The sequence below is a fragment of the Triticum aestivum genome, chromosome 4A (genome assembly GCF_018294505.1).
Source record: "Triticum aestivum cultivar Chinese Spring chromosome 4A, IWGSC CS RefSeq v2.1, whole genome shotgun sequence".
NCBI lineage: Eukaryota > Viridiplantae > Streptophyta > Magnoliopsida > Poales > Poaceae > Triticum > Triticum aestivum.
In genome coordinates this window covers 625617761-625645167 of record NC_057803.1, presented here as the reverse complement: position 1 = coordinate 625645167, position 27407 = coordinate 625617761, and the positions used below count along the sequence as shown (strand labels likewise).

The 27407-nt window shown below is 44.2% G+C and overlaps 1 protein-coding gene and 1 pseudogene across 2 annotated transcripts; one reads left to right on the top strand and one right to left on the bottom strand.

The window, feature by feature from the left end:
* The first annotated feature begins 267 nt into the window (after positions 1–267).
* On the top strand, positions 268–2203 carry LOC123084128 (ubiquinone biosynthesis monooxygenase COQ6, mitochondrial-like). The gene is made up of 4 exons (XM_044505895.1): positions 268–387; positions 541–1143; positions 1385–1527; positions 2074–2203. Exons 1-4 carry the CDS (start codon positions 268–270, stop codon positions 2201–2203), a joined length of 996 nt encoding a protein of 331 aa, XP_044361830.1.
* A 13441-nt stretch (positions 2204–15644) lies between these two features.
* Positions 15645–19649, bottom strand: LOC123082723 (probable aldo-keto reductase 2; annotated as a pseudogene). The gene is made up of 4 exons (XR_006439102.1): positions 19163–19649; positions 17916–18087; positions 17725–17827; positions 15645–16260 (listed from the first exon to the last, which is right to left on the bottom strand). The product of XR_006439102.1 is annotated as a probable aldo-keto reductase 2 (transcript).
* Between the last annotated feature and the right edge of the window lie 7758 nt (positions 19650–27407).

Genomic DNA, 27407 nt, shown 5'->3' with positions numbered 1-27407 from the left:
TTGTGGAGAACAAGGTGCTTTGCAACTCACTTTTGTTACATTTACAGGTCTGTCTTTTCCAACGAACTTTGGATGATTTTGATTTGCATCTAGATGTTTAGCCTGATGTTTGATTTCGCCTAATACTACCTCACTCCATACCAATGATTTGTTTCCTAGTTTATAAACTTGCTGAATACCAATGGGTTTTTTCCCATCGGAATAGTCACCTTAAATTGATACTTCAGATGTTTACTTTATTAGGAGCAAAAGGAAGACCTTGAAAGGATGATCTACCCTACCCGATTGGTGTCTCTTGCTTTCCCATCAAAGAGCAGGCATGTAGGAGTAGCGGGAGTGAAGCCACCATCAACTGAGGCAGATTCCATTGGGTATACTTCAGAGGAAGTACACCGTAGTAGTTTGGTTAAGCTTGACCTAAGTGATGGACAGACTTTATATTCGAAGTTGGTGGTAATTTCATATATACGATTCTCCATTCATTCAAACTTTTGTATTTCTTTATTGCCTTTCAACGCTTATTTAAACTGATGGTTATAGGTAGGAGCTGATGGTTCCAAATCCAATGTAAGGCAGGTTGCTGGCATACAAACAACTGGGTGGAGTTATCCTCAGAGTGTGATTATATGCACAGTGGAGCATACGATAGCGAATGACTGTGCATGGCAGAGGTTTCTCCCTTCTGGTCCGATTGCCCTAATTCCAATAGGTGACACCTTCAGCAATATAGTGTGGACAATGAGCCCAGAGGAGGCATCGCGCCATAAGTCAATGAGCTCTAAAGATTTTGTGATGTCAGTGAACCGTGCATTGGATTTTGGTTATGGACCGCATCCCAGCTCTAGTAGTGTTGACCATTACATGGAAAAGTTATTTTCCGGCATTGGACATACTGCAGCGTCTACAAAAGAATGCTTTGAAGTACCACCAAGAGCAATTGGGTTGATCTTTGAGAGAATGGCATTTCGGTTGTCAATGATGCATTCCCATGATTATGTTTCAAAAGGGCTAGCGCTAGTTGGTGATGCTGCTCATACAGTTCACCCCTTGGCGGGCCAAGGTGTCAATTTGGGTTTTGGAGATGCAGCTGCCTTAGCAAAAGTTATTTCTGAGGGAGTTTCCATTGGTGCAAATATCGGAGATGTAAGTACCTATGTTGTTTTATGCAGATACCACTGTATCCTAGCTTCTACGAGTAACTATTAGATTATATTGAGGAACTGGTTAAGTGCAAGCAAAAGATGTGTAGAGCTGGTCATTCAGCAAGCTCGTGATTTCTTTCTTAATTTGGATGCATTATTTATCACCATCTTGCATATTGTAGTTAAACAGCACCACGCTTATCATCCACAGCAAACTAACCAAACCTTTCTTGGTTTTTCAGCTATCTTTGCTAAGTTGGTATGAGAATGACCGGAAGACTGCCAATGTTGCGATGGCAGCGGTTCTAGATGGTTTCCAGAAGATGTACTCCGTTGATTTCGGACCCCTGAATGTGCTAAGAGCTGCTGCATTCCATGGGGCCCAGTATATATCGCCGCTAAAAAGGAATATAATCTTTTATGCAATGGGCAACAAACAATCTCCTCTATTCTCATAGGCAGCAGCAGGTCTTAGAAACCTGCTGGCTTTGCGGTACTGTCGTCGAATAGTATGGTGTACTCTGGGCTTGTACCAATGAGTATTTTAAGCTAGTGTTGTTTCGCGGAGAAATGTTAAGAGTGCATAAAATTTGACAAGAAAGTAGTAATTCTACCAAATAAAATGAGATCTCCTTCCTGGTGTTGTTAGAATGTTCATTGGATCCAGTTCCACTATCTTTTTTGTTGAGTAGTTTGCTTGCAGTGGAAAGTGCCTTTTTGTTTGTTTGTTAGTTTTCTTATCCTGCGAAGTTGTACAGTACTAGAAAGAAAGAAAATTCATCTAACTGAAGAAAAGAAATGGAGGGAAACCCATTCCCCGCCACTGTCGAAGCAGCCAGCCTCCATGGAGGTCCCGTCCTACTCCGTCACCCCAAAACCTCCCGTACGTTTCTCCTCACCGCCTTGATGTCTCTTAACATTTTGCTGACAGACTTGATGTCTGTATAAGCCGCGTGACTGCGTGGACCGCGTTCCCGATGGATGTGGAGGGCATCCCCGACGATGGCCACAGGCAGTGGGCCTGCCATGATGTGGTCGCCCACGGCAGAGCCATGGTTTGATTTGATTTATCGCTAGGAGAAAATGATCCTCGCGTTCACCCTTTCTTAATACAACATTTCTCTAGTAATTACATGCATGTAAAAATTATTATTTCAAGTCACAGACAATGAAACTAACTGTTATATTTGTTTATCAGTAAATGAACTTGTGTCACATGATGCATATAAAGAATAATTTATTAATTGAAACTATTGTATTACTTGGTTATGAAAATTTGGTAATTGTACTACAAAATTAACAGTAAAGTTATTACTAATCAATTGTTTCACAAACTTAATACTTAAATACTGGTTTTAAGCTTAATTAATCACTGTTAGGTTGTTGGTACAAGATGTTAGTAATGTCGAGAAAACCAAAGATTCGATTCAAGATAATGAAGATGAGGAGTGTATATTTTAACATCAACATTGGACGTTGATCATGCAGAAGCTATTTTTTGTTAGAGTTGCCCAAACTATCGCTTGTTGACCTTAAGTACACCGAATATCTTGCTCATGTGATTGATTTAAGGGAACGGTGTTTGAATATTTCAGAAGATAGGAAGGCCAGATTTTATGTCATGATTTGCAGAAAGTGTTCGGCATTCCTTGTGGACGAAGACAAATAAATAGACGATGATCAAAACAATTGTTGACTTTTTGAAGAACAATATCATAATGATTGGATATTATGGTCATAGTTTGAAACAGGTTGAGAATTTCTTAGGAGCACACTTAAAGATAGAATCAAGTGAAGCTGAAAAGGCATTATTAAAGGCAACATTTGTTCTATTTGTTCTGTGTCACTTTATAACCGCATCATCAAAACCTGACTACACGAATGTGGTTTATTGGGTAGCTCTTTGTAGGAGTGACTACATAGCCGATTATAATTGGTGTGAGTATGCAATAAACTTTCTTGTTGATGCTATTAGCATCACGAGGTTACAAATGGAGTCAAATAGTCTAGTTATAAAATTTATGGCTATGGTATGTTTTGGCAAGTTATCTTCTCATCCATAGTATTTGACATGACAAATGTTGCTTCTCTAACTTAATCTTTATGCGGATCTTTTTGATTGGCAATCAAGTTGTCATTGGTCCGAGGACATATAATCCACTTCCTAGGATTACATATTATGATAAAAAGCAGATAAATCATACGATTTCTTGTTTAAAAAATATAGTTAAGGGTGTAACGATTATGATTCATGCAAGGTATAATCTTTTATTTGGAGTAACTATTTAATTATGTTTGAAATAAATCATTTCATATCTCTTTATTGGTTGTTGTTGAAGGTGTCTTGCAAGACCGGAATTTTTTACTTCGGTTGTAAATTGCATTCAAATAAAGATAAAGGCGAGAATCCAAAATTTAAATGTAGCACAATGGTGAGAGGAAATAGGTTGTTCATGTTTAAAAAAATTATTTGTTGAAGGATACATCAACAGATGTGGAAAAGATTATGAATTATAATGTTAATCAAAAGAGCATGCAATTAGTTTTGTCTTTTAGAGATGCTGAAGTTAACTAATGAAAATATGAATGAATCACAATGATTCAAATAAGTATTCATTTTGTGAGAAAGGAAGTACATGGACCATTAAATGGAAGGAAAAGGTTCAAGCAAAGACATCATGTTGCATTACAGAGAATTTCCAACCATTGCGGCCAATAAGCTGCATTGATTTTGTGTGCGGCCAACAATATGACAAGTGTTGTAGATCGGGGCTTTCCTGGGTTGCTTTAGCAAATGAGTTGTTTGAGGACTAGTTGCACGAGCCTGTCCTTTCTCGCAGTAAACTGTGCCGTAATTAGTTCTTTGTGTGATCTTCTCATAAGGTGGTCTTGAACATGACGATGTTGGGCGTCCGGATCCATGTTTTTTTAGGGAAACAAAATATTAAGGGGTTCATCTGATTTATGTTGCAAGTGTGAATTCATGATTTGAAGACGGTTGGTGAGTGGTAGTTGCATTTGTTTGTGATGGGGAACGTAGTAATTTCAAAAAATTTCCTACGCACACACAAGATCATGGTGATGCATAGCAACGAGAGGGGAGAGTGTTGTCTACGTACCCTCGTAGACCAAAGCGGAAGCGTTGACGCAACATAGAGGAAGTAGTCGTACGTCTTCCCGGTTCAACCGATCCAAGCACCGTTACTCCGGCACCTCCGAGTTCTTCGCACACGTTCAGCTCGATGACGCACCCCGAGCTCCGATCCAGCAAAGCTTCGGGGAGGAGTTCCGTCAGCACGACGGCGTGGTGACGATGATGATGTTCTACCGGCGCAGGGCTTCGCCTAAGCACTGCAACGATATGACCGAGGTGGAATATGGTGGAGGGGGGCACCACACACGGCTAAGGAACGATCACGAAGATCAACTTGTGTGTCCTAGGGTGCCCCCCTGCCCCCGTATATAAAGGAGGGAGGGGGAGGTGCGGCCGGCCCCAAGGGGTGCGCCTAGAGGAGTCCTACTCCCGCCGGGAGTAGGACTCCCCTTCTCTTGCCTTGTTGAAGAAGGAAAGGGGGAGGGAGAAGAGGAAAGGGGGGCGCCGCCCCCCTTCCTTGTCCTATTCGGACTGAGGGGGGAGGGGGCGCGCGGCCTGCCCTGGCCGGCCTCTCTCTTCTCCCTTATGGCCCATGTAGGCCCATTAACCCCCGGGGGGGTTCCGGTAACCCCCCGGTACTCCGATAAAATGCCAATTTCACCCGGAACAATTCCGATGTCCAAATATAGGTTTCCAATATATCGATCTTTATGCCTCGACCATTTCGAGACTCCTCGTCATGTCCGTGATCACATCCGGGACTCCGAACAACCTTCGGTACATCAAAATGCATAAACTCATAATAACTATCATCGTAACTTTAAGCGTGCGGACCCTACGGTTCGAGAACAATGTAGACATGACCGAGACACGTCTCCGGTCAATAACCAATAGCGGGACCTGGATGCCCATATTGGCTCCTACATATTCTACGAAGATCTTTATCGGTCAGACCGCATAACAACATGCGTTGTTCCCTTTGTCATCGGTATGTTACTTGCCCGAGATTCGATCGTCGGTATCCAATACCTAGTTCAATCTCGTTACCGGTAAGTCTCTTTACTCGTTCCGTAATACATCATCTCACAACTACCATATTAGTTGTAATGCTTGCAAGGCTTATGTGATGTGCATTACCGAGAGGGCCTAGAGATACCTCTCCGACGATCGGAGTGACAAATCCTAATCTCAAAATACGTCAACCCAACATGTACCTTTGGAGACACCTGTAGAGCACCTTTATACTCACCCAGTTACGTTGTGACGTTTGGTAGCACACAAAGTGTTCCTCCGGCACACGGGAGTTACATAATCTCATAGTCATAGGAACATGTATAAGTCATGAAGAAAGCAATAGCAACATACTAAATGATCGGGTGCTAAGCTAACGGAATTTCAACTAATGATGTGATCCCGTTAATCAAACGACAACTCTTTGTCCATGGTTTAGGAAACATAACCATCTTTGATTAATGAGCTAGTCAAGTAGAGGCATACTAGTGACACTCTGTTTGTCTATGTATTCACACATGTATTATGTTTCCGGTTAATACAATTCTAGCATGAATAATAAAATTTTATCATGATATAAGGAAATAAATAATAACTTTATTATTGCCTCTAGGGCATATTTCCTTCAGTCTCCCACTTGCACTAGAGTCAATAATCTAGATTACCCTGTAATGATTCTAACACCCATGGAGCCTTGGTGCTGGTCATGTTTTGCTCGTGGAAGAGGCTTAGTCAACGGGTCTGCAACATTCAGATCCGTATGTATCTTGCAAATCTCTATGTATCCCATCTGGACTAGATCTCGGATGGAATTGAAGCGTCTCTTGATGTGCTTGGTTCTTTTGTGAAATCTGGATTCCTTTGCCAAGGCAATTGCACCAGTATTGTCACAAAAGATTTTCATTGGACCCGATGCACTAGGTATGACACCTAGATCGGATATGAACTCCTTCATCCAGACTCCTTCATTTGCTGCTTCCGAAGCAGCTATGTACTCCGCTTCACATGTAGATCCCGCCACGACACTTTGTTTAGAACTGCACCAACTGACAGCTCCACCGTTTAATGTAAACACGTATCCAGTTTGCGATTTAGAATCGTCAAGATCAGTGTCAAAGCTTGCATCAACGTAACCGTTTACGATGAGCTCTTTGTCACCTCCATATACGAGAAACATATCCTTAGTCCTTTTCAGGTACTTCAGGATGTTCTTGACCGCTGTCCAGTGATCCACTCCTGGATTACTTTGGTACCTCCCTGCTAAACTTATAGCAAGGCACACATCAGGTCTGGTACACAGCATTGCATACATGATAGAGCCTATGGCTGAAGCATAGGGAACATCTTTCATTTTCTCTCTATCTTCTGCAGTGGTCGGGCATTGAGTCTTACTCAACTTCACACCTTGTAACACATGCAAGAATCCTTTCTTTGCTTGATCCATTTTGAACTTCTTCAAAACTTTGTCAAGGTATGTGCTTTGTGAAAGTCCAATTGAGCGTCTTGATCTATCTCTATAGATCTTAATGCCTAATATGTAAGCAGCTTCACCGAGGTCTTTCATTGAAAAACTCTTATTCAATTATCCCTTTATGCTATCCAGAAATTCTATATCATTTCCAATTAGTAATATGTCATCCACATATAATATCAGAAATGCTACAGAGCTCCCACTCACTTTCTTGTAAATACAGGCTTCTCCAAAAATCTGTATAAAACCAAATGCTTTGATCACACTATCAAAGCGTTTATTCCAACTCCGAGAGGCTTGCACCAGTCCATAAATGGATCGCTGGAGCTTGCACACTTTGTTAGCTCCCTTTGGATCGACAAAACCTTCTGGTTGCATCATATACAACTCTTCTTCCAGAAATCCATTCAGGAATGCAGTTTTGACATCCATCTGCCAAATTTCATAATCATAAAATGCGGCAATTGCTAACATGATTCAGACAGACTTAAGTATCGCTACGGGTGAGAAGGTCTCAGCGTAGTCAATCCCTTGAACTTGCCGAAAACCTTTTGCGACAAGTCGAGCTTTATAGACAGTAATATTACCGTCAGCGTCAGTCTTCTTCTTGAAGATCCATTTATTCTCAATTGCTTGCCGATCATCGGGCAAGTCAACCAAAGTCCATACTTTGTTCTCATACATGGATCCCATCTCAGATTTCATGGCTTCAAGCCATTTTGCGGAATCTGGGCTCACCATCGCTTCTTCATAGTTCGTAGGTTCATCATGATCTAGTAGCATGACTTCCAGAACAGGATTACCATACCACTCTGGTGCGGTTCTCACTCTGGTTGATCTACGAGGTTCAGTAGTATCTTGTTCTGAAGTTTCATGATCATCATCATTAGCTTCCTCACTAACTGGTGTAGGTGTCACTGAAACAGTTTTCTGTGATGCACTACTTTCCAATAAGGGAGCAGGTACAGTTACCTCGTCAAGTTCTACTTTCCTCCCACTCACTTCTTTTGATAGAAACTCCTTCTCTAGAAAGGTTCCATTCTTAGCAACGAATATCTTGCCTTCGGATCTGTGATAGAAGGTGTACCCAACAGTCTCCTTTGGGTATCCTATGAAGATACATTTCTCCGATTTGGGTTCGAGCTTATCAGGTTGAAGTTTTTTCACATAAGCATCGCAGCCCCAAACTTTAAGAAACGACATTTTGGTTTCTTGCCAAACCATAGTTCATAAGGCGTCATCTCAATGGATTTCGATGGTGCCCTTTTTAACGTGAATGCGGCCGTCTCTAAAGCATAACCCCAAAACGATAGCGGTAAATCAGTAAGAGACATCATAGATCGCACCATATCTAGTAAAATACGATTATGACGTTCGGACACACCATTACACTGTGGTGTTCCGGGTGGCGTGAGTTGCGAAACTATTCCGCATTGTTTCAAATGTACACCAAACTCGTAACTCAAATATTCTCCTCCACGATCAGATCGTAGAAACTTTATTTTCTTGTTACGATGATTTTCAACTTCACTCTGAAATTCTTTGAACTTTTCAAATGTTTCAGACTTATGTTTCATTAAGTAGATATACCCGTATCTGCTTAAATCATCTGTGAAGGTGAGAAAATAACGATATCCGCCACGAGCCTCAACGTTCATCGGACCACATACATCTGTATGTATGATTTCCAATAAATCTGTTGCTCTCTCCATAGTACCAGAGAACGGCGTTTTAGTCATCTTGCCTATGAGGCACGGTTCGCAAGTACCAAGTGATTCATAATCAAGTGGTTCCAAAAGTCCATCAGTATGGAGTTTCTTCATGCGCTTTACACCGATATGACCTAAACGGCAGTGCCACAAATAAGTTGCACTATCATTATCAACTCTGCATCTTTTGGCTTCAGCATTATGAATATGTGTATCACTACTATCGAGATTCATCAAAAATAGACCACTCTTCAAAGGTGCATGACCATAAAATATATTACTCATATAAATAGAACAACCATTATTCTCTGATTTAAATGAATAACCGTTTCGCATCAAACAAGATCCAGATATAATGTTCATGCTCAACGCTGGCACCAAATAACAATTATTTAGGTCTAATACTAATCCCGAAGGTAGATGTAGAGGTAGCGTGCCGACCGCGATCACATCGACTTTGGAACCATTTCCCACGCGCATCGTCACCTCGTCCTTTGCCAGTGTTCGCTTAATCTGTAGTCCCTTTTTCGAGTTGCAAATATTATCAACAGAACCAGTATTAAATACCCAGGTCCTACTGCGAGCTCTAGTAAGGTACACATCAATAACATGTATATCACATATACCTTTGTTCACCTTGCCATCCTTCTTATCCGCCAAATACTTGGGGCAGTTCCGCTTCCAGTGACCAGTCTGCTTGAAGTAGAAGCACTCAGTTTCTGGCTTTGGTCCAGACTTAGGTTTCTTCTCCTGAGCAGCAACTTGCTTGCTGTTCTTCTTGAAGTTCCCCTTCCCTTTGCCCTTTTTCTTGAAACTAGTGGTCTTGTTGACCATCAACACTTGATGCTCCTTCTTGATTTCTACCACCGCAGCTTTCAGCATTGCGAAGAGCTCGGGAATAGTCTTATTCATCCCTTGCATATTATAGTTCATCATGAAGCTCTTGTAGCTTGGTGGCAGTGATTGGAGAATTCTATCTATGACGCAATTATCTGGAAGATTAACTCCCAATTGAATCAAGTGATTATTATACCCAGACATTTTGAGTATATGCTCACTAACAGAACTGTTCTCCTCCATCTTGCAGCTATAGAACTTATTGGAGACTTCATATCTCTCAATCCGGGCATTTGCTTGAAATATTAACTTCAACTCCTGGAACATCTCATATGCTCCATGACGTTCAAAACGTCGTTGAAGTCCCGATTCTAAGCCGTAAAGCATGGCACACTGAACTATCGAGTAGTCATCAGCTTTGCTCTGCCAGACGTTCATAACATCTGGTGTTGCTCCAGCAGCAGGCCTGGCACCCAGCGGTGCTTCCAGGACGTAATTCTTCTGTGCAGTAATGAGGATAATCCTCAAGTTACGGACCCAGTCCGTGTAATTGCTACCATCATCTTTCAACTTTGCTTTCTCAAGGAACGCATTAAAATTCGACGAAACAACAGCACGGGCCATCTATCTACAATCAACATAAACAAGCAAGATAGTATCAGGGACTAAGTTCATGATAAATTTAAGTTCAATTAATCATATTACTTAAGAACTCCCACTTAGATAGACATCCCTCTAATCTTCTAAGTGATCACGTGATCCAAATCAACTAAACCATAACCGATCATCACATGAAATGGATTAGTCTTCAATGGTGAACATCATTATGTTGATCATATCTACTATATGATTCACGCTCGACCTTTCGGTCTCCGTGTTCCGAGGCCATATCTGCATATGCTAGGCTCGTCAAGTATAACCCGAGTATTCTGCGTGTGCAAAACTGGCTTGCACCCGTTGTAGATGGACGTAGAGCTTATCACACCCGATCATCACGTGGTGTCTGGGCACGACGAACTTTGGCAATGGTGCATACTCAGGGAGAACACTTCTTGATAATTAGTGAGAGATCATCTTATAATGCTACCGTCAATCAAAGCAAGATAAGATGCATAAAAAGATAAACATCACATGCAATCAATATAAGTGATATGATATGGCCATCATCATCTTGTGCTTGTGATCTCCATCTTCGAAGCACCGTCATGATCACCATCGTCACCGGCGCGACACCTTGATCTTCATCGTAGCATCGTTGTCGTCTCGCCAATCTTATGCTTCTACGACTATCGCTACCGCTTAGTGATAAAGTAAAGCATTACAGGGCGATTGCATTGCATACAATAAAGCGACAACCATATGGCTCCTGCCAGTTGTCGATAACTCGGTTACAAAACATGATCATCTCATACAATAAAATTTAGCATCATGTCTTGACCATATCACATCACAACATGCCCTGCAAAAACAAGTTAGACGTCCTCTACTTTGTTGTTGCAAGTTTTACGTGGCTGCTACGGGCTTAAGCAAGAACCAATCTTACCTACGCATCAAAACCACAATGATAGTTTGTCAAGTTGGTGTTGTTTTAACCTTCGCAAGGACCGGGCGTAGCCACACTCGGTTCAACTAAAGTTGGAGAAACTGTCACCCGCAAGCCACCTCTGTGCAAAGCACGTCGGGAGAACCGGTCTCGCGTAAGCGTACGCGTAATGTTGGTCCGGGCCGCTTCGTCCAACAATACCGCCGAACCAAAGCATGACATGCTGGTAAGCAGTATGACTTATATCGCCCACAACTCACTTGTGTTCTACTCGTGCATATAACATCAAACCATAAAACCTAGGCTCGAATGCCACTGATGGGGAACGTAGTAATTTCAAAAAAATTCCTACGCACACACAAGATCATGGTGATGCATAGAAACGAGAGGGGAGAGTGTTGTCTACGTACCCTCGTAGACCGAAGCGGAAGCGTTGACGCAACATAGAGGAAGTAGTCGTATGTCTTCCCGGTTCAACCGATCCAAGCACCGTTACTCCGGCACCTCCGAGTTCTTGGCACCCGTTCAGCTCGATGACGCACCCCGAGCTCCGATCCAGCAAAACTTCGGGGAGGAGTTCCGTCAGCACGACGGCGTGGTGACGATGATGATGTTCTACCGGCGCAGGGCTTCGCCTAAGCACTGCAACGATATGACCGAGGTGGAATATGGTGGAGGGGGGCACCACAGACGGCTAAGGAACGATCACGAAGATCAACTTGTGTGTCCTAGGGTGCCCCCCTGCCCCCGTATATAAAGGAGGGAGGGGGAGGTGCGGCCGGCCCCAAGGGGTGCGCCTCGAGGAGTCCTACTCCCACCGGGAGTAGGACTCCCCTTCTCTTGCCTTGTTGGAGAAGGAAAGGGGGAGGAAGAAGAGGAAAGGGGGGCGCCCCCCCCCCTTCCTTGTCCTATTCGGACTGAGGGGGAAGGGGGCGCGCGGCCTGCCCTGGCCGGCCTCTCTCTTCTCCCTTATGGCCCATGTAGGCCCATTAACCCCTGGGGGGTTTCCGGTAACCCCCCGGTACTCCGGTAAAATGCTGATTTCACCCGGAACAATTCCGATGTCCAAATATAGGCTTCCAATATATCGATCTTTATGTCTCGACCATTTCGAGACTCCTCGTCATGTCCGTGATCACATCCGGGACTCCGAACAACCTTCGGTACATCAAAATGCATAAACTCATAATAACTGTCATCGTAACTTTAAGCGTGCGGACCCTACGGTTCGAGAACAATGTAGACATGACCGAGACACGTCTCCGGTCAATAACCAATAGCGGGACCTGGATGCCCATATTGGCTCCTACATATTCTACGAAGATCTTTATCGGTCAGACCGCATAACAACATACATTGTTCCCTTTGTCATCGGTATGTTACTTGCCCGAGATTCGATCGTCGGTATTCAATACCTAGTTCAATCTCGTTACCGGCAAGTCTCTTTACTCGTTTTGTAATACATCATCTCACAACTACCATATTAGTTGTAATGCTTGCAAGGCTTATGTGATGTGCATTACCGAGAGGGCCCAAAGATACCTCTCCGACGATCGGAGTGACAAATCCTAATCTCGAAATACGTCAACCCAACATGTACCTTTGGAGACACCTGTAGAGCACCTTTATAATCACCCAGTTACGTTGTGACGTTTGGTAGCACACAAAGTGTTCCTCCGGCACACGGTAGTTACATAATCTCATAGTCATAGGAACATGTATAAGTCATGAAGAAAGCAATAGCAACATACTAAATGATCGGGTGCTAAGCTAATGGAATGGGTCATGTCAATCAGATCATTCAACTAATGATGTGATCCCGTTAATCAAACGACAACTCTTTGTCCATGGTTTAGGAAACATAACCATCTTTGATTAATGAGCTAGTCAAGTAGAGGCATACTAGTGACACTCTGTTTGTCTATGTATTCACACATGTATTATGTTTCCGGTTAATACAATTCTAGCATGAATAATAAACTTTTATCATGATATAAGGAAATAAATAATAACTTCATTATTGCCTCTAGGGCATATTTCCTTCAGTTTGGTCAACAACATCTTTCATGTCTAAAATACATTTATCGTCTTTGACGTCTGCATAACAAATATGCGTAGAACCAAGTTTGTCCAAACCTTGCACAAGAATATCATAAGATTCTGCATTATTATCACCGAGTGTAATTACCTCAAGGGCCTTCACATAAAGTGTATGATGAGGGAATGTATTGTGTGCATGCAAATCATGATCCTTTCGATACATTACTAGATCGGCAGGAATGTCCACATTTTCATTATATGAGTTTATGGTATGTCTCAAATGTCCAAACAAGTCATGACCTGAAAGTAGAATATATGTATATAGTCAATCTTTGTAATGTTACAAAATTAATATATGCACAAAGATTCAATAGTATAGACCTTGAAAATATGAGTGCAGAGAAGACTCATATGTTCATACTATCTGGATTCGCAACTGGACATTTGAAAATAATTAGCTGTCAATAATGTGGTAGCAGGGCGACCATTTCTCTTGTTGTACAACTTTTCTATAAACTATCTTGTGCTGTTTGTTTGGAACGAGAACCTGAACTTGATAATCACCAAATTCACATAAGTAATCTCCAAGCATCTAAAAAATGCACATATACATTTTATTAGCATGTATCTCAAGTGGATTATTAGCTTTTAAAACAATACAAGTCTGCAAAAAGAACAAATTAACTTATAAGTATGTGTAAAAGTTCATGCAATAAAAAATATGTATAAACAATGGAAACTTACGAGGCTTGTTCCTTTTTATTTATGACTTTCCTCTGCTGCTCGCTCAAATGGCATTCTCTGGTATTGTTTCTCAAAAAATAGCATCCGACATCCAATGGGTACATAAGTTTTTAGTAAAGGATTTGCACTTTCACCACATCCTGTGCTTGTTTGCTTTGCGTAGAAGATTCACGGAAAATATGCCTTAGCATACTTGTGTCTAAAATCAAAGGAATGTACAAGAGAAGTGTTATTTTGTAGTTTGTACTTATCAATAACCATTTTCCAACCAAACTCAAATCCATGGACAATTACCATATGATTCAATTCTACTTTCTGCCTCAACCTGAACTTGGTAAGCTAAATCATGACATTGAGAAAATATCTAATAAAAACATCAAATGGTCTTTTGGCATCATTATTACCGAGCTCTTTATTGATGAGACCACATAATTTTGTTAACTCCATTTACTAAAAGGAATGTTCTCCATTCAGCCAAAGAAAATCCCAAAAAACATATAGACCTTTGATATGTGGACATTGTTTGTTCTCATATTGTTTATTAGATCCTGAAGATACTTACCAATATGTCGATGAGATTGCCAATGCATCTTCTAAAGCATTAGTTGTTGATAACTGATGGTTATGATGAGAGTGAAACTTAGTGATGGACCACAGATTATTATTGCGAAGACTTAATTGCCGCTCGATCCGGCCACAGATACCCATCGCTCGCCGCCCTGCCCACAGCCTCGCACCGCCGCCCCTCCCGCAGCCCCGCCCGCCGCCCCGCACTGCCGCCCGGCACCGCCGCCTCGCCCGCCGCCCCCACTCCGCCACTGCCTGAGTACTAGATGCAGAAGATAGTTGAGACGTGGTTCAATGACCTAGCGGTGTGCATCTTGACGGAGGCGACCCCGGATAAGAGGTTGACGAGCTGGCCGGTATGAGTATAACCACCATACCCACACCAGGTGAGGTAGTTTAATGGGCTCTTCGAGAGGCCAGATCTACAGTTTCAGAGCAAGCGGCCCACTGGTCCCCATTAGTTCCAGGCACTCATCGTGATGTAATATGTGCGGGTCATGATAACGCACTCTCGGTTCAAATGTCGCGCTCCGCTCATTTGACCCCTAAATAAATGGTCAAAATATTCATTTTGTAATGAAACATGCTTCTATCAATGAACTTACTATGATTGCTTTAGTAATACTTTTCATTATGTCATGTATGTTGTCAATGAATGTTGAGGCGATAATTCATATATGTAATGCAATGTCATGATGAGGTGCAAAATGGTGCAAACAATATCATTTCCGCCTGATTTTTTACCAATCCCGGGCTAAAAGAGGAAGCTGCCATTTGTTAGCTCAACACATGTGGTGGGTGAAATCTGGCAACTGCGATATTTCCTAAAAAACACTGTGGCGGACAATAAACAGTGTCTGCCAATTTAAGTGCTCTACTTGTAGTGGTCGCCCGCCCGCCACTAATGTCATGTTAGCAATGGCAGGAGACCAGTGGCGTGCGCCCCTATGATAGCATGGCTTAATAGGGAATTCCCTCTTTTTGGGAGCCCATTCGGAATGAACTCTGAAGTTAAGCATGCTCAGCTTGAAGCAATTTTAGGAGGGGTGACCAACTAGAAAGTTCGTACCAGCTACGCACGAGTGAGGACAAAGTGCGCAGGAAAGACTAGTATTGATTTGTAGGGCCAGTCTAGATCCCGACAGAAGTAGCGGCCAGTAACCAGCGGTTATGTCCAGGGCGTTACAGCCCCTGGGAGCATTGCCCGCCACTACTGGGATTTTGGCCCCTGCTACTGCTAGCCATTCCTGCAGTAGTGTCATGAGGATTACTTCCACTATGAAGGTTTGTTCCCCTATAACCAAACAAGGCCTTCTTGGGGGGTGGCTTGGAGGTGTCGTCGTCAACATCACTCTTCACCATCTGCTTCGGCATTCTCTCGGGCGGCTATGGTACCAATGGTTAACTCTCAACTCACTGCCAGTGGCGGGTGCGGGATGAACATGGGTTTTAATTCGCAAGGGCACAAATGCAAGATGAGTTTGTGCAGCGTACAAATTTGCTGCTTTTCTCACGTTCTCTTTCTCAATTTATTTGCATAAGGAAGACGTCGTGCTCAAGTTATTAGTCCACAAACCGGACGATCTGTGCCATCCCACGGACCGCTCGTGCAGCTAGACCATGTTGCACGCATGGCAGCGACATGGACACACATGCCATTGCCGGACTCGACGCGGACGGCATCCACACAATACGTGGGCTCGTGCACTGCTAAACATGAAACAAAAAATACATGGAAAACCAACAGCTAGCTAGTTTATTCAAGACTCAACTTTCCAAGAGGACAATGGAGGGGTCTCAGAATCCTTCCAAGTATTCATCATTTCAGGGTATCGGTCACCATGGACATCACCTGTGGCAGCGTACGACTCGAGTTCGGCCATCTCCTCTGGTGTGAGCTTCACAGACAGTGCTCCCACATTCTGATTGAAATTCTCCATTTTTGTTGTGCCAGGTATGGGGCAAACATCGCTCCCCTGATGATGAACCCATGCCAATGCAAGTTGTGATGGTGTGCACCCTTTTCTTGTTGCCATGGCGTTAACACTCTCAAATATCAGGGCATTCTTCTCAAGATTCTCTGGCTGAAATCTAGGTAAAACCTGCAGTAGTAGAACTTTGTCAGTAAAAGAGCCAACAAATCATAGAAGTTTCACTTATCTTTTCTAGGAAGAAATTTACGAGGCATTGCTATGCATAATTTAAAAATGTTTCTACACACTTGAAAGATGAACATTTCCACGAATTATCAGCACCATAAGTTAAGACGACACCTACCCTTCCCTCCCCCGTGCCGCCCCTAGTGGGCGTCTCGGGGGCAACTCCCCCCTCGCCGGAGTAGCCCCTCTCCCTCCCCTCTCCCCCCGCCGCCGCACGAGGCTGCCGCCGGGCAAGGCCCATGGCGCAGCCGGGGACTGCGGCAGCGGGGCATGCGTTGCTCTGGTTCACATCGGAGGGTCTTGGATCTAGGCGGCGGCCCCCTGCGAGGCCCCTTGTCACCTGCGGTGAGCAGTGGGGTGGGCGCGGTGCCAGCGATCTGGTCGGATGGCCGGTGGATCTTCGGTGGGCTAGGACCTCGCGTGGCTGCCCTGGTGGCTGGCGGCGTCAGATCTGGCTGCTGGCCATCTTCCCTTGCTCGGTACGTTTCACCCTCGACGGTCCCTGGCTGTGCAGGCGTCTGGCCTGCCTCCGGGTTGCGGGTGATTCTGGTGGTCGGGATCCAGATTGGGGGAAACCCCTGGTCGGCTCTAGCCGGCCGAGACGACGACGTCCGCGGGCGCTGATTTCTTCATGGAGACGTCGGTCGAGGTCTGCCCTTCCACACCCTACCACCTTGCTTCTCAGCTGAAAACCTAACTCCGGTGGGCGGCGGCGGCGTCCTTGGCGCCGTGACCTCCTTGAAGGCGTCGCCTTGAGGGCAGTGTGGTGGCGGGATCAGTATGGGGTCGGTGACAGCAGCCGAGGATTGAGGGACCAGTGGGGGCCTTTTTTGGTGGAGCGGTGCTTCATCCTACACATTGATGATGGCGGATCTCGGCGGCGTGGTGCAGTAGAGACTCGGCGCCCGATGCACGGTGATGGACTCGCGCAGGTGGAGGCAGTTGTCTGGCGTTATGGTGGTGTCGATGGCAGAGTGGCCTGACAAGGTAGAAGCCTCAATATCTGCTCTGAAGATGGACCTGTGGAAGATGGCGGCGACGACACATGTGAGTGCGTCAGACCAGTTTATGCCCCAGACCCGGTATGTGCCTCGGCTGGGGCTTCTGGCTTTTGATGAGAGGCTTAGGTGAATGGTCCGGGTATTTGACCCAGGTAGCACCCCTTCATCATATGGATAGGAGTAGTGACATATGTTGCTAAGATGGCGGATTCAGTTATATTGTTGTAATACTTTGTAAGGTCCTCGAGAATAATCAATAAAGTGGCCGTATGCATCTTCTAGATGCAGAGGCCGGGGGTTATCCTCCTTTTCTAAAAAAAATAAGCACCATAAGTTAGAAATGGTGCATTAGAAGCCAAAAGATAATAATGAATTAAGCAGCTACCAGAATATGTAAAAAAATCACCTTACGGAAGTCGTCGTCTGATAGTGAGTCAGCCAATTTCGATCCTACAGAGAAGAACCCTCTACCAAGTGGGCTGTAACATACAATTCCAATTCCAAGTTCCCTGAAATTGTCAAGAAAAAAATCATTTTGATAAATTAAGCTTCATGATTTTCAATAAACGAAATATATAGGTGGTTTTTGTACAACACCTGCAAGTTGGAATTATGTCCTCTTCCACGTCCCTACTCCATAGTGACATTCGATCTGAACTGAAGTGATAGGATGAACGGCATGAGCCCTTCTGATTGTTGATGCAGATGCTTCGGATAATCCGATGTACTTTATCTTTCCTTCTTGGACTAGTTTCTTGAGCTCACCAATCTAACAACGCGTGCAAAGTAAATTAAGTTGATCCGTGATATGAAAACAAACGACATGGATCTATACATATAGTGGTACGTGTATGCACTAGCTAGTACTCCCTCCGTTCTAAATTACTTGTCTTGGATTTGTCTAGATACAGAAGTATCTAGCACTAAAATGAGTCTAGATACATCTGTATCTAGACAAATCCAAGACAAGTAATTCGGAACGGAGGAAGTAGTATTTTTTGCAGTATTGCCAATTCTCCGTCCACTTGGACTTCATTATGTCTCGGTCGGTGCTATATTTGTTAGATCATACATGAGATCCGTGCAAAAAAAAAAGGATGTATCTAAGGCACATCTAGATGTGCTCTAGTTATTGCACATCTAAGTAAGTGAATCAAGCATAAAGAGGAAAAGAAAAAAGAAAAAAAATATCCACACGAATCTCAACATAAGGTCAATGACATAGGACTTAGATGTGCAATACTTATTGCACATCTAGATGTGCTTTAGCAAAATTGAAAAAAATATTCCTTTTTCTTTCTTATATGATACTCCCTCCATTTTTATATACAAGGCCACTATCGAAATAACAATTTGCAGATATACAAGGCTACTAACACTAATCGATGCAATATTAATGGTGTTTGCCTCGTAGTACTAGTAAAGGAGGACACTAACTAGCCCTTGCATGCATGCGGGAGTGAGAGCATTGGCTTGATGTGCATAAAAGAGAAGAATACGCATTAATTTACACGGCAAACAAGGAGACAAGCTGCCTTGCAACATTGACTTAGAAGACATTAACTTTTGCCTTGGTACTTGTAATATGGGTTTGTGGCCTTGTATACAAAAATGGAGAGAGTATGTCATTGAATTGAGACTTGGTTAAATCTCAGTCGATTGAGACCTAGTCGATCACACCCATATTTTTATCCATAGACCATAGGTACACAGACAAAACAAGAAACGAATTACTACATAGTAATATGGAGTTGGATCGGTTAGCAATTTCAAACCTTGATATTTGTATATGCAATCATACTTGATAGAATATGCATGGAGTAGTAGGTAACAGGAACACTCACCGTGACCTCGATGGGCACCCTGGTGTCGACGCGGTGCTGGCAGTAGAGATCGATGCAATCGACGCCTAGCCGCTTGAGGCTGCCCTCGCACGCCTCGCGCACGTACGCCGGGTCCCCGCGGACATTCCACCCATCCTCTGAAAGGAAGGCGCCGAACTTGGTGGCCAGATCCACCCTGTCCCTCACGCCGCCGCCCTGCAGCGCCTTGCCGAGGAGGGTCTCGTTGGTGTGCGGACCGTAGACGTCGGAGGTGTCGAGGAAGGTGACTCCGGCGGCGACGGCGTGGTGGATGAGGGCCACCATGTCGGCGTCGGGCTTGGGGGGGCCGTAGGCGACGGACATGCCCATGCAGCCGAGGCCCTGCGCCGAGACCTCCATTCCCTCGGAGCCCAGCTTCATGCGGGGAACCGCTGGAGCAGCACAAGGAGGAGGAGCAGACGCCATATGCTCGATGATCGGCTCGCTCACGTATGTTTGGTGATCGGCTAGCTAGCTTGGATTGTTGAGCAAGAAGGTAGCAGGTGACTGTGTATATGTAGGGAGGCAAGGTGCCTGGCTGCGACTTTTCACCGCGACTGAGGGAATACTGGCTAGCGTATGCATAGCATGAGCTGAGGAGCGAGGAGTTTCCGTTTTCCTTCCTGGCGACTTTTCACGACGACCAAGTCCATCAAAGTTTTGCTTGCTGCGCGCGCATGCAATTGTTGGACCGGCTCCACAAATCGCACAAAATCATGGAAGATGTGCACACAGAAATTCACGGCCACACAAATTAACTTGGACAAGTATAATCACGGCAAGCCAACCCATTGTGGACTTGGACCTGGCGTCGAAAGCCAAAACTGTAGGGGACGACTGCTGAGGGTGCTTCCAAGAACCCGCCACATTGCCACATCCATGCACGAGGGTCTCATGTTGCTTGGAGCGGGGGCAAGCAAAAACCTTGCGTCTGGGTCAGCCATGCATGGCAAGTGTACGGTTGACCTCGAAGAACTCCGATATGATAACCTTTGCTTCGCCGACTGTACTTTGATCTGCGGGCGATAGACACGGACAAGTCTGACAGTAATGCTACATTCACGGGATAATCCTGGCGTTCTACGGAGTAGCTTTGATTTGGAACATTGTGATTGGTTTAGAGGGGAGGAAATGGCCTTACCCACCTGAAATGAACAATCACTGATCAGTGACATTTGCCCAAGAGCAAGCCCCATTGATAAGTGGCATTCGGCAAAGAGTTTATGCACTGATCAGTGGCATTTGTTTTTGGGCAAATGTCTCTGATCAATGCCATTTGTTGTAGTGCTAGTGCAACTGATCAGTGACATTTGCAGAAGAGCTAATGTCACTTATGAGCAGTTGTTCATTTTGCAAGAACCTCTAATACTTGTCCTTACCTGAAAAGATATTGAAAAGTGACTGGAACGTGGCGGGTGGAGGAGCTCAGGTGGTGGCCGGAGCTGAGGGCGTTGATACATCTTCAACGTATCTATAATTTTTTATTATTCCATGCTATTATATTATCTGTTTTGAATGTTTTATATGCATTAATATGCTATTTTATATGCTTTTTGGGACTAACCTATTAGCCTAGAGCCCAGTGACGGTTTCTGTTTTTTTCCTTATTTTAGAGTTTTGCATAAAAACAATACCAAACAGAGTCCAAGCGGAATAAAACTTTCGCGATGATTTTTCCTGGGCCTGAAGACATCCAGAGGACTTGGAGTCCAAGTCAGGGAAGCCACGAGGCAGCCACAAGGACGGAGGGTGCGCCCCCCACCCTTATGGACCCCTTGTGACTCCACCGACCTATTTCTTCCGCCTATATATTCTCATATATCCCAAAACCAACAGTGGGAGCCATGAAAACACTTTTCCACCGCCGCAACCTTCTGTAACCGTGAGATCCCATCTAGGGGCCTTTTTCGGCGTCCTGCCGAAGGGGGATTCGATCACGGAGGGCTTCTACATCAACACCATTGCCCTTCCGATAAAGCGTGAGTAGTTTACCTCAGACCTACAGGTCCATAGCTAGTAGCTAGATGGCTTCTTCTCTCTCTTTGATTCTCAATACCATGTTCTCCTCGATGTTCTTTGAGATCTATTCGATGTAATACTTTTTTGCGGTGCGTTTGCCGAGATCCGATGAATTGTGGATTTATGATCAGCTTATCTATGAGTATTATTTGAATCTCCTCTGAATTCTTATATGCATGATTTGATATCTTTGCAAGTCTCTTCGAACTATCGATTTGGTTTGGCCAACTAGATTGGTTTTTCTTGCAATGGGAGAAGTGCTTAGCTTTGGGTTCAATCTTGCAGTGTCCTTTCCCAGTGACAGTAGGGGCAACAAGGCACATATTGTATTGTTGCCATCGAGGATAAAAAGATGGGGTTTTCACCATATTGCTTGAGTTAATTCCTGTACATAATGTCATCTAGCTTAAAGTGTTATTCCGTTCTTTATGAACCTAATACTCTAGATAGTAGTAGATGCAGGCAAGAGTCGGTCTACTTGACACGGACGTGATGCTTATATTCATGATCATTACCTTAGATATCGTCATAACCTTGCGCTTTTCTATCAATTGCTCGGCAGTAATTTGTTCACCCACCGTAATATTTTCTATCTTGAGAGAAGCCTCTAGTGAAACCTGTTGGGAACGTAGTAATTTCAAAAAAATTCCTACGCACACGCAAGATCATGGTGATGCATAGCAATGAGAGGGGAGAGTGTTGTCTACGTACCCTCGTAGACCGGCAAGGAAGCGTTGACACAACGTAGAGGAAGTAGTCGTACGTCTTCCCGATCCGACCGATCCAAGTACCGAACGTACGGCACCTCTGAGTTCTGCACACGTTCAACTCGGTGACGTCCCTCGAGCTCTGATCCAGCCGAGTGTCGAGGGAGAGTTTCGTCAGCACGACGGCGTGATGACGGTGATGATGTTCTACTGACACAGGGCTTCGCCTAAGCATCGCTACGATATGACTGAGGTGGAATATGGTGGAAGGGGGCACGCACACGGCTAAGGAACGATCACGAAGATCAACTTGTGTGTCATGGGGTGCCCCCTGCCCCCGTATATAAAGGAGGGAGGGGGAGGTGCGGTCGGCCCCTAGGGGTGCGCCTGGAGGAGTCCTACTCCCACCGGGAGTAGGACTCCCCCCTCTTGCCTTGTTGGAGAAGGAAAGGGGAAGGGGGAAAGAGGAAAGGGGGGCGCCGCCCCCCCCCTTCCTTGTCCTATTCGGACTAGGGGGGAGGGGGCGCGTGGCCTGCCCTGGCCAGCCCTCCTCTTCACCCGTAGGGCCCATGTAGGCCCATTAACCCCCGGGGGGTTCCGGTAACCCCCGGTACTCCGGTAAAATCCCGATTTCACCCGGAATGATTCCGATATCCAAATATAGGCTTCCAATATATCAATTTTTATGTCTCGACCATTTCGAGACTCCTCGTCATGTCCGTGCTCACATCCGGGACTCCGAACAAACTTCGGTACATCAAAACATAAAAAACCTAATTACGATCGTCACCGAACTTTAAGCGTGCGGACCCTACGGGTTCGAGAACTATGTAGACATGACCGAGACATGTCTCCGGTCAATAACCAATAGCGGAACCTGGATGCTCATATTGGTTCCTACATATTCTACGATGATCTTTATCGGTCAAACCGCATAAGAACATACGTTGTTCCCTTTGTCATCGGTATCTTACTTGCCCGAGATTCGATCGTCGGTATTCCAATACCTAGTTCAATCTCGTTACCGGCAAGTCTCTTTACTCCTTCCGTAATACATCATTCCGCAACTAACTCATTAGTTGCAATGCTTGCAAGGCTTAAGTGATGTGCATTACCGAGTGGGCCCAGAGATACCTCTCCGACAATCGGAGTGACAAATCTTAATCTCGAAATACGTCAACCCAACAAGTACCTTCGGAGACACCTGTAGAGCACCTTTATAATCACCCAGTTACGTTGTGACGTTTGGTAGTACACAAAGTGTTCCTCCGGTAAATGGGAGTTGCATAATCTCATAGTCATAGGAACATGTATACGTTATGAAGAAAGCAATAGCAACAAAATAAACGATCAAGTGCTAAGCTAACGAAATGGGTCAAGTCAATCACATCATGCTCCTAATGATGTGATCTCGTTGTAACATCCCAAATTTTCAATTTGGAATGTTGTATATTAGATCATCATGCATATCATATTTTATTTTGCATTTTGGTTGATTCTAGAAATTTTACGCAACTCAATGACCCATGGAGAGAGTTGGGGATTTCGTTATTTTCATATTTGAGTTTTCTCAAATTTTGAGAATAGGATCATTTGATTTTATTTATTTTATCATCAATTATTTCTATTACAAAAATATGAGAGAGGGAATAAAATGACTTTCTCAAAATAAAGAAATATGAGGATTTAATAATAAAATCAAATAAGATTTTATTTCGGAGTTTTTCGGTGTTTTATTTGAACTTACGAAAAAAAAGTGCGTTTTTCAAATTTGCATTTAGGGCCCAAATAAATGTTCACCTTGTGCGGCTTGATTTTAGAAGCCCGTGAAAATTTATTTTGGAATTTTTGGAGTCGGTTTAGTATTTCTTTTTATTTTTCTTCCAAGCGGAATAAAAAAACGAACCGACTTCGGGCCGTACCCGAGCGGGACACCGCCCGGGGGCAGCCTTTAAATAGCGCCGCCCCGAGCCGCACCAGCCCATCAGCCCCGCCTCGATCCACGCGCGCTGCCGGAGCCACCGTCGCCGCCGACAATCCCGCCGCCCGAGGTTCGTCGCGCCTCGTTTTTCGTGCCGAAAAAAAATTAAAAAAATTTGGCGTTCGTCATTTTTCTTTTTCTCGGATTAAATCCACGATTTTTCTGATCGCGATTCCTGATCCGATTTTCGTTTTAGTTTAACTTTTCGCTCGTTTATCGGAATCAGGTGATTCAAGCGCCTAGAGTTTCGTCTCGAAACCCTCTATTCGTTTAACTAACTTGAACAAGTTTTTTGTTACTGTAAAATTTGACCTAGATCCAGATTACTAGAACTAAGTTGTTTTCTTTCGCCGTTTGATTTTCGTTGCTTCGTTCGATTTGATTCGTTTTGCCAACCGGAGTTCTTAAGTTGAACCTTCTGGTTAGATCTCTTATTTGAGTTTTACCTGTGCATTAGATGAGTACTTATTGTATGCTTGTTTGTTTTTCTGCGATAGAGTACCCGGAGTGTGACGCCTGTTACTTCAAATCGTTAGGTTTCGCGGATCATCAGCAAGGCAAGTAACACTTGATCATACCTTTTCTACTACCCAGTTTTATTGCATTAGATCAATCCTCACACATTGCATGATTAGGATCTAATTAAATTGTGGGATGGGAAGTAGATGAGGTAGTACCTATTACCTGTTTATTATCAAACCTTTGGGAGTTACTTCTACGTTTGCTTATTATGCCATGCTATGCTAGTAGACGTGGATTGGGTGAGTGATATCCATGACAGATGTGAGATTGTTAATTAATGGTTTATCTAAGGTGGCAACTTAAACACACATCTGGGTGGATTGAGGCACCTGGGTATTCCAGGACTTGCCTGTTTTCTTTTGGACCGCCACCCAGGCTCAAAGGGATCATGAGACTATTCATACTAGAAACTTCCGTGTGCAGCCACAAGCTATTATGGGCTCTAGCATAGTTGACTAAGTTGTGCGAACTCTTACAGTGGTAGACTAGCAGATGTAGGGGATGTAGGTGGTACGGTCTACCCGATCGTAAGGTGCTAGCGCTTCTGAAAGACTATGTCTCGGTCATCCGTCTTCTCAAACACCATGTAGTGCGAGAAACCAAACGGAGGCGATCGAGTCTTGTGGGGAAAAGTGCGCAAACCTCTGCAGAGTGTAACAAACTAATCATGGTTAGCCGTGTCCCCGATTATGGACATCTTGAGTATCTAGTACTTGGATTATCATGTGAATCTCAACATGTTACTCTAAATTAATTTTGTTGGGTTATGTTTAATGATGATGCTTAATTGGGATTGAGAATGATGTCAACCATTCTCAATGTTTAACAACCACCATGATAGTAATTAAATTTTGTTCCTTTGAAGTAGGGAAAAATTGGCTTTACGCAAAACTGTAACCATAGAGCTTTCCACCAGCCAAATATGCATATAGAATAGTTGTTTCATTCCATTACCCTCTATGTGTTACCTTGCCAGCATATTCCATGTGCTGACTCATTTTCGGGCTGCAACGTTAATGTTGCAGACTTTTCAGACGATGATTAAGGAGTTTTAGGTCGGGGTTCTATACTCAGTGATGCCGTTGGAGTTGATGGACTCACTTATCTTCCAAGCCTTCTGCTGTTATCGTTATTAGATGGTCTTAAGCCAAATTTATTGTAATAAGTTCTCTCTTGAGACACTCGATGTAATAAGTGTGTGATTGCTACTCTGCTATAAATCCTCCGAGTACTGTGTGGTGTCAGCATTACTGATCCAGGGATGACACCGGAGCACAGAGATCAGACTGTTTGAGGTCTGGTCGCTACAGAGATGGTATCAGAGCACACCCTGACTGTAGGACACGACCACTAAGCTAAAGTACCTAGATCACTATTCACTCTCTTCTCTTCTGACCTCTCATCTTTTCTACTCTTTAGGATGGCGGATGCAAGGAACAAGTTCACGCAACCGGATGAAGATACACCCTTTGGACGACACTTGAAGGGAGTCACTAGATACCTGAATATAGGAGTACCAAGCTTCACGGGAACCTACAACGCCACTTTACCTGAAGAAGAGCGCTGGATGATTCGAGTTCAAGTTCCAGGAAGGACGTTCATGCCAGTCACTGAGCCCATAGAGTTTTCTTTTGATGCACCAACTTGGAGTCTAGGAAAGAGCATGGCAGCTCACATCGCCATGGGATGCATTGGAGAAGCCTACCGCAAGGATCTCAAGGATACTATTTACCAGATTTGTGGGCGCCGAGATGAACACTGGGAGATGATTAGCACCAGAAAGGATAGATCAATTGCAGCTTTTATCCAGGAGTTAAACCAGCACATTCGACGATAGGAGAACCAGATGTGCGCCGACATGATAGATCTGAAGAAGGCTAAGACTAGAATCAAGGAACTGGAGGAAGAACTCAAGGCTACACATGAAGATTACGAAGAGGAAATTGAAGTATTGGTGGAGAAGAATGACGACCTAATTAAGAAGATTGGAATATTTATGGGAGACCCTACGCCAATAGATGAAGACGAAGAACCCTAGGAGATTAGCCCGGAAGACTACATCATCATCAACGGCACCGACTCGGAACAAGATAGTAGCGATGATGACTATGTTGATGAAGCTGGAGCAGATATTATGGAGTCGACGACCGTAGAATATTTCTAGTAGACCACCCCATCAGTAGTAGTAATCCACCATGTAAATATAGTAGTCCCAGCACTTTTTTGATAGATAGATCGATTGTATGCCTTGTTTGATTGATTGAAGTGAATTGTTTGTTTTGCCTCATGTGCATATGGGTAGTGTTTTCTCTTTAGACCCCCTCTATTCTTATATCTCATCTTTTCTAAACCCTCAGATGCCTCCGAGACGTGACCCCGGATTTGCCTTTCCACCGGAACTCACTCAGTTGATCCAGCAGCAGAACACATTGATGCAGTTGCTAGTCCAGAATCAGAATCAGGGGAACAACAACAACAACCTACCACCACCACCACCCATTGACCACTTAGCCCGTTTTCTTAGGCTGAATCCGCCGGTGTTTTCCAGTAGCACCGAGCCGATAGTAGCAGATGATTGGCTCCGCAAGACAGCTAGGGAGTTGACCACAGCAGGATGTACAGATGCGAAGAAGGTGAAGTTTGCCGCACATCAGCTAGAAGGACCCGCAGCATCATGGTGGGAGAATTTCACAGCCACTTTCCCTGTAGACACTGTCACATGGGACCAGTTTCAGCAGGCTTTTCGTACTGCCCATGTTTCAGCAGGAGCTATGGCCATGAAGAAGCGTGAGTTTCGTAACTTGCGCCAAGGAGGACAGACAGTTGGCCAGTATGTGGATGAATTTAGTAAGTTAGCACGTTATGCCGCAGATGACGTTGCTACGGATGCAGCGAAGCAGGAGAAGTTTTTAGAAGGACTGAATGATGAGTTGAGCATGCAGTTGATGGTAGCCACCTTCAACAACTACCAGGAGTTGGTAGATCGTGCTCTTATGAT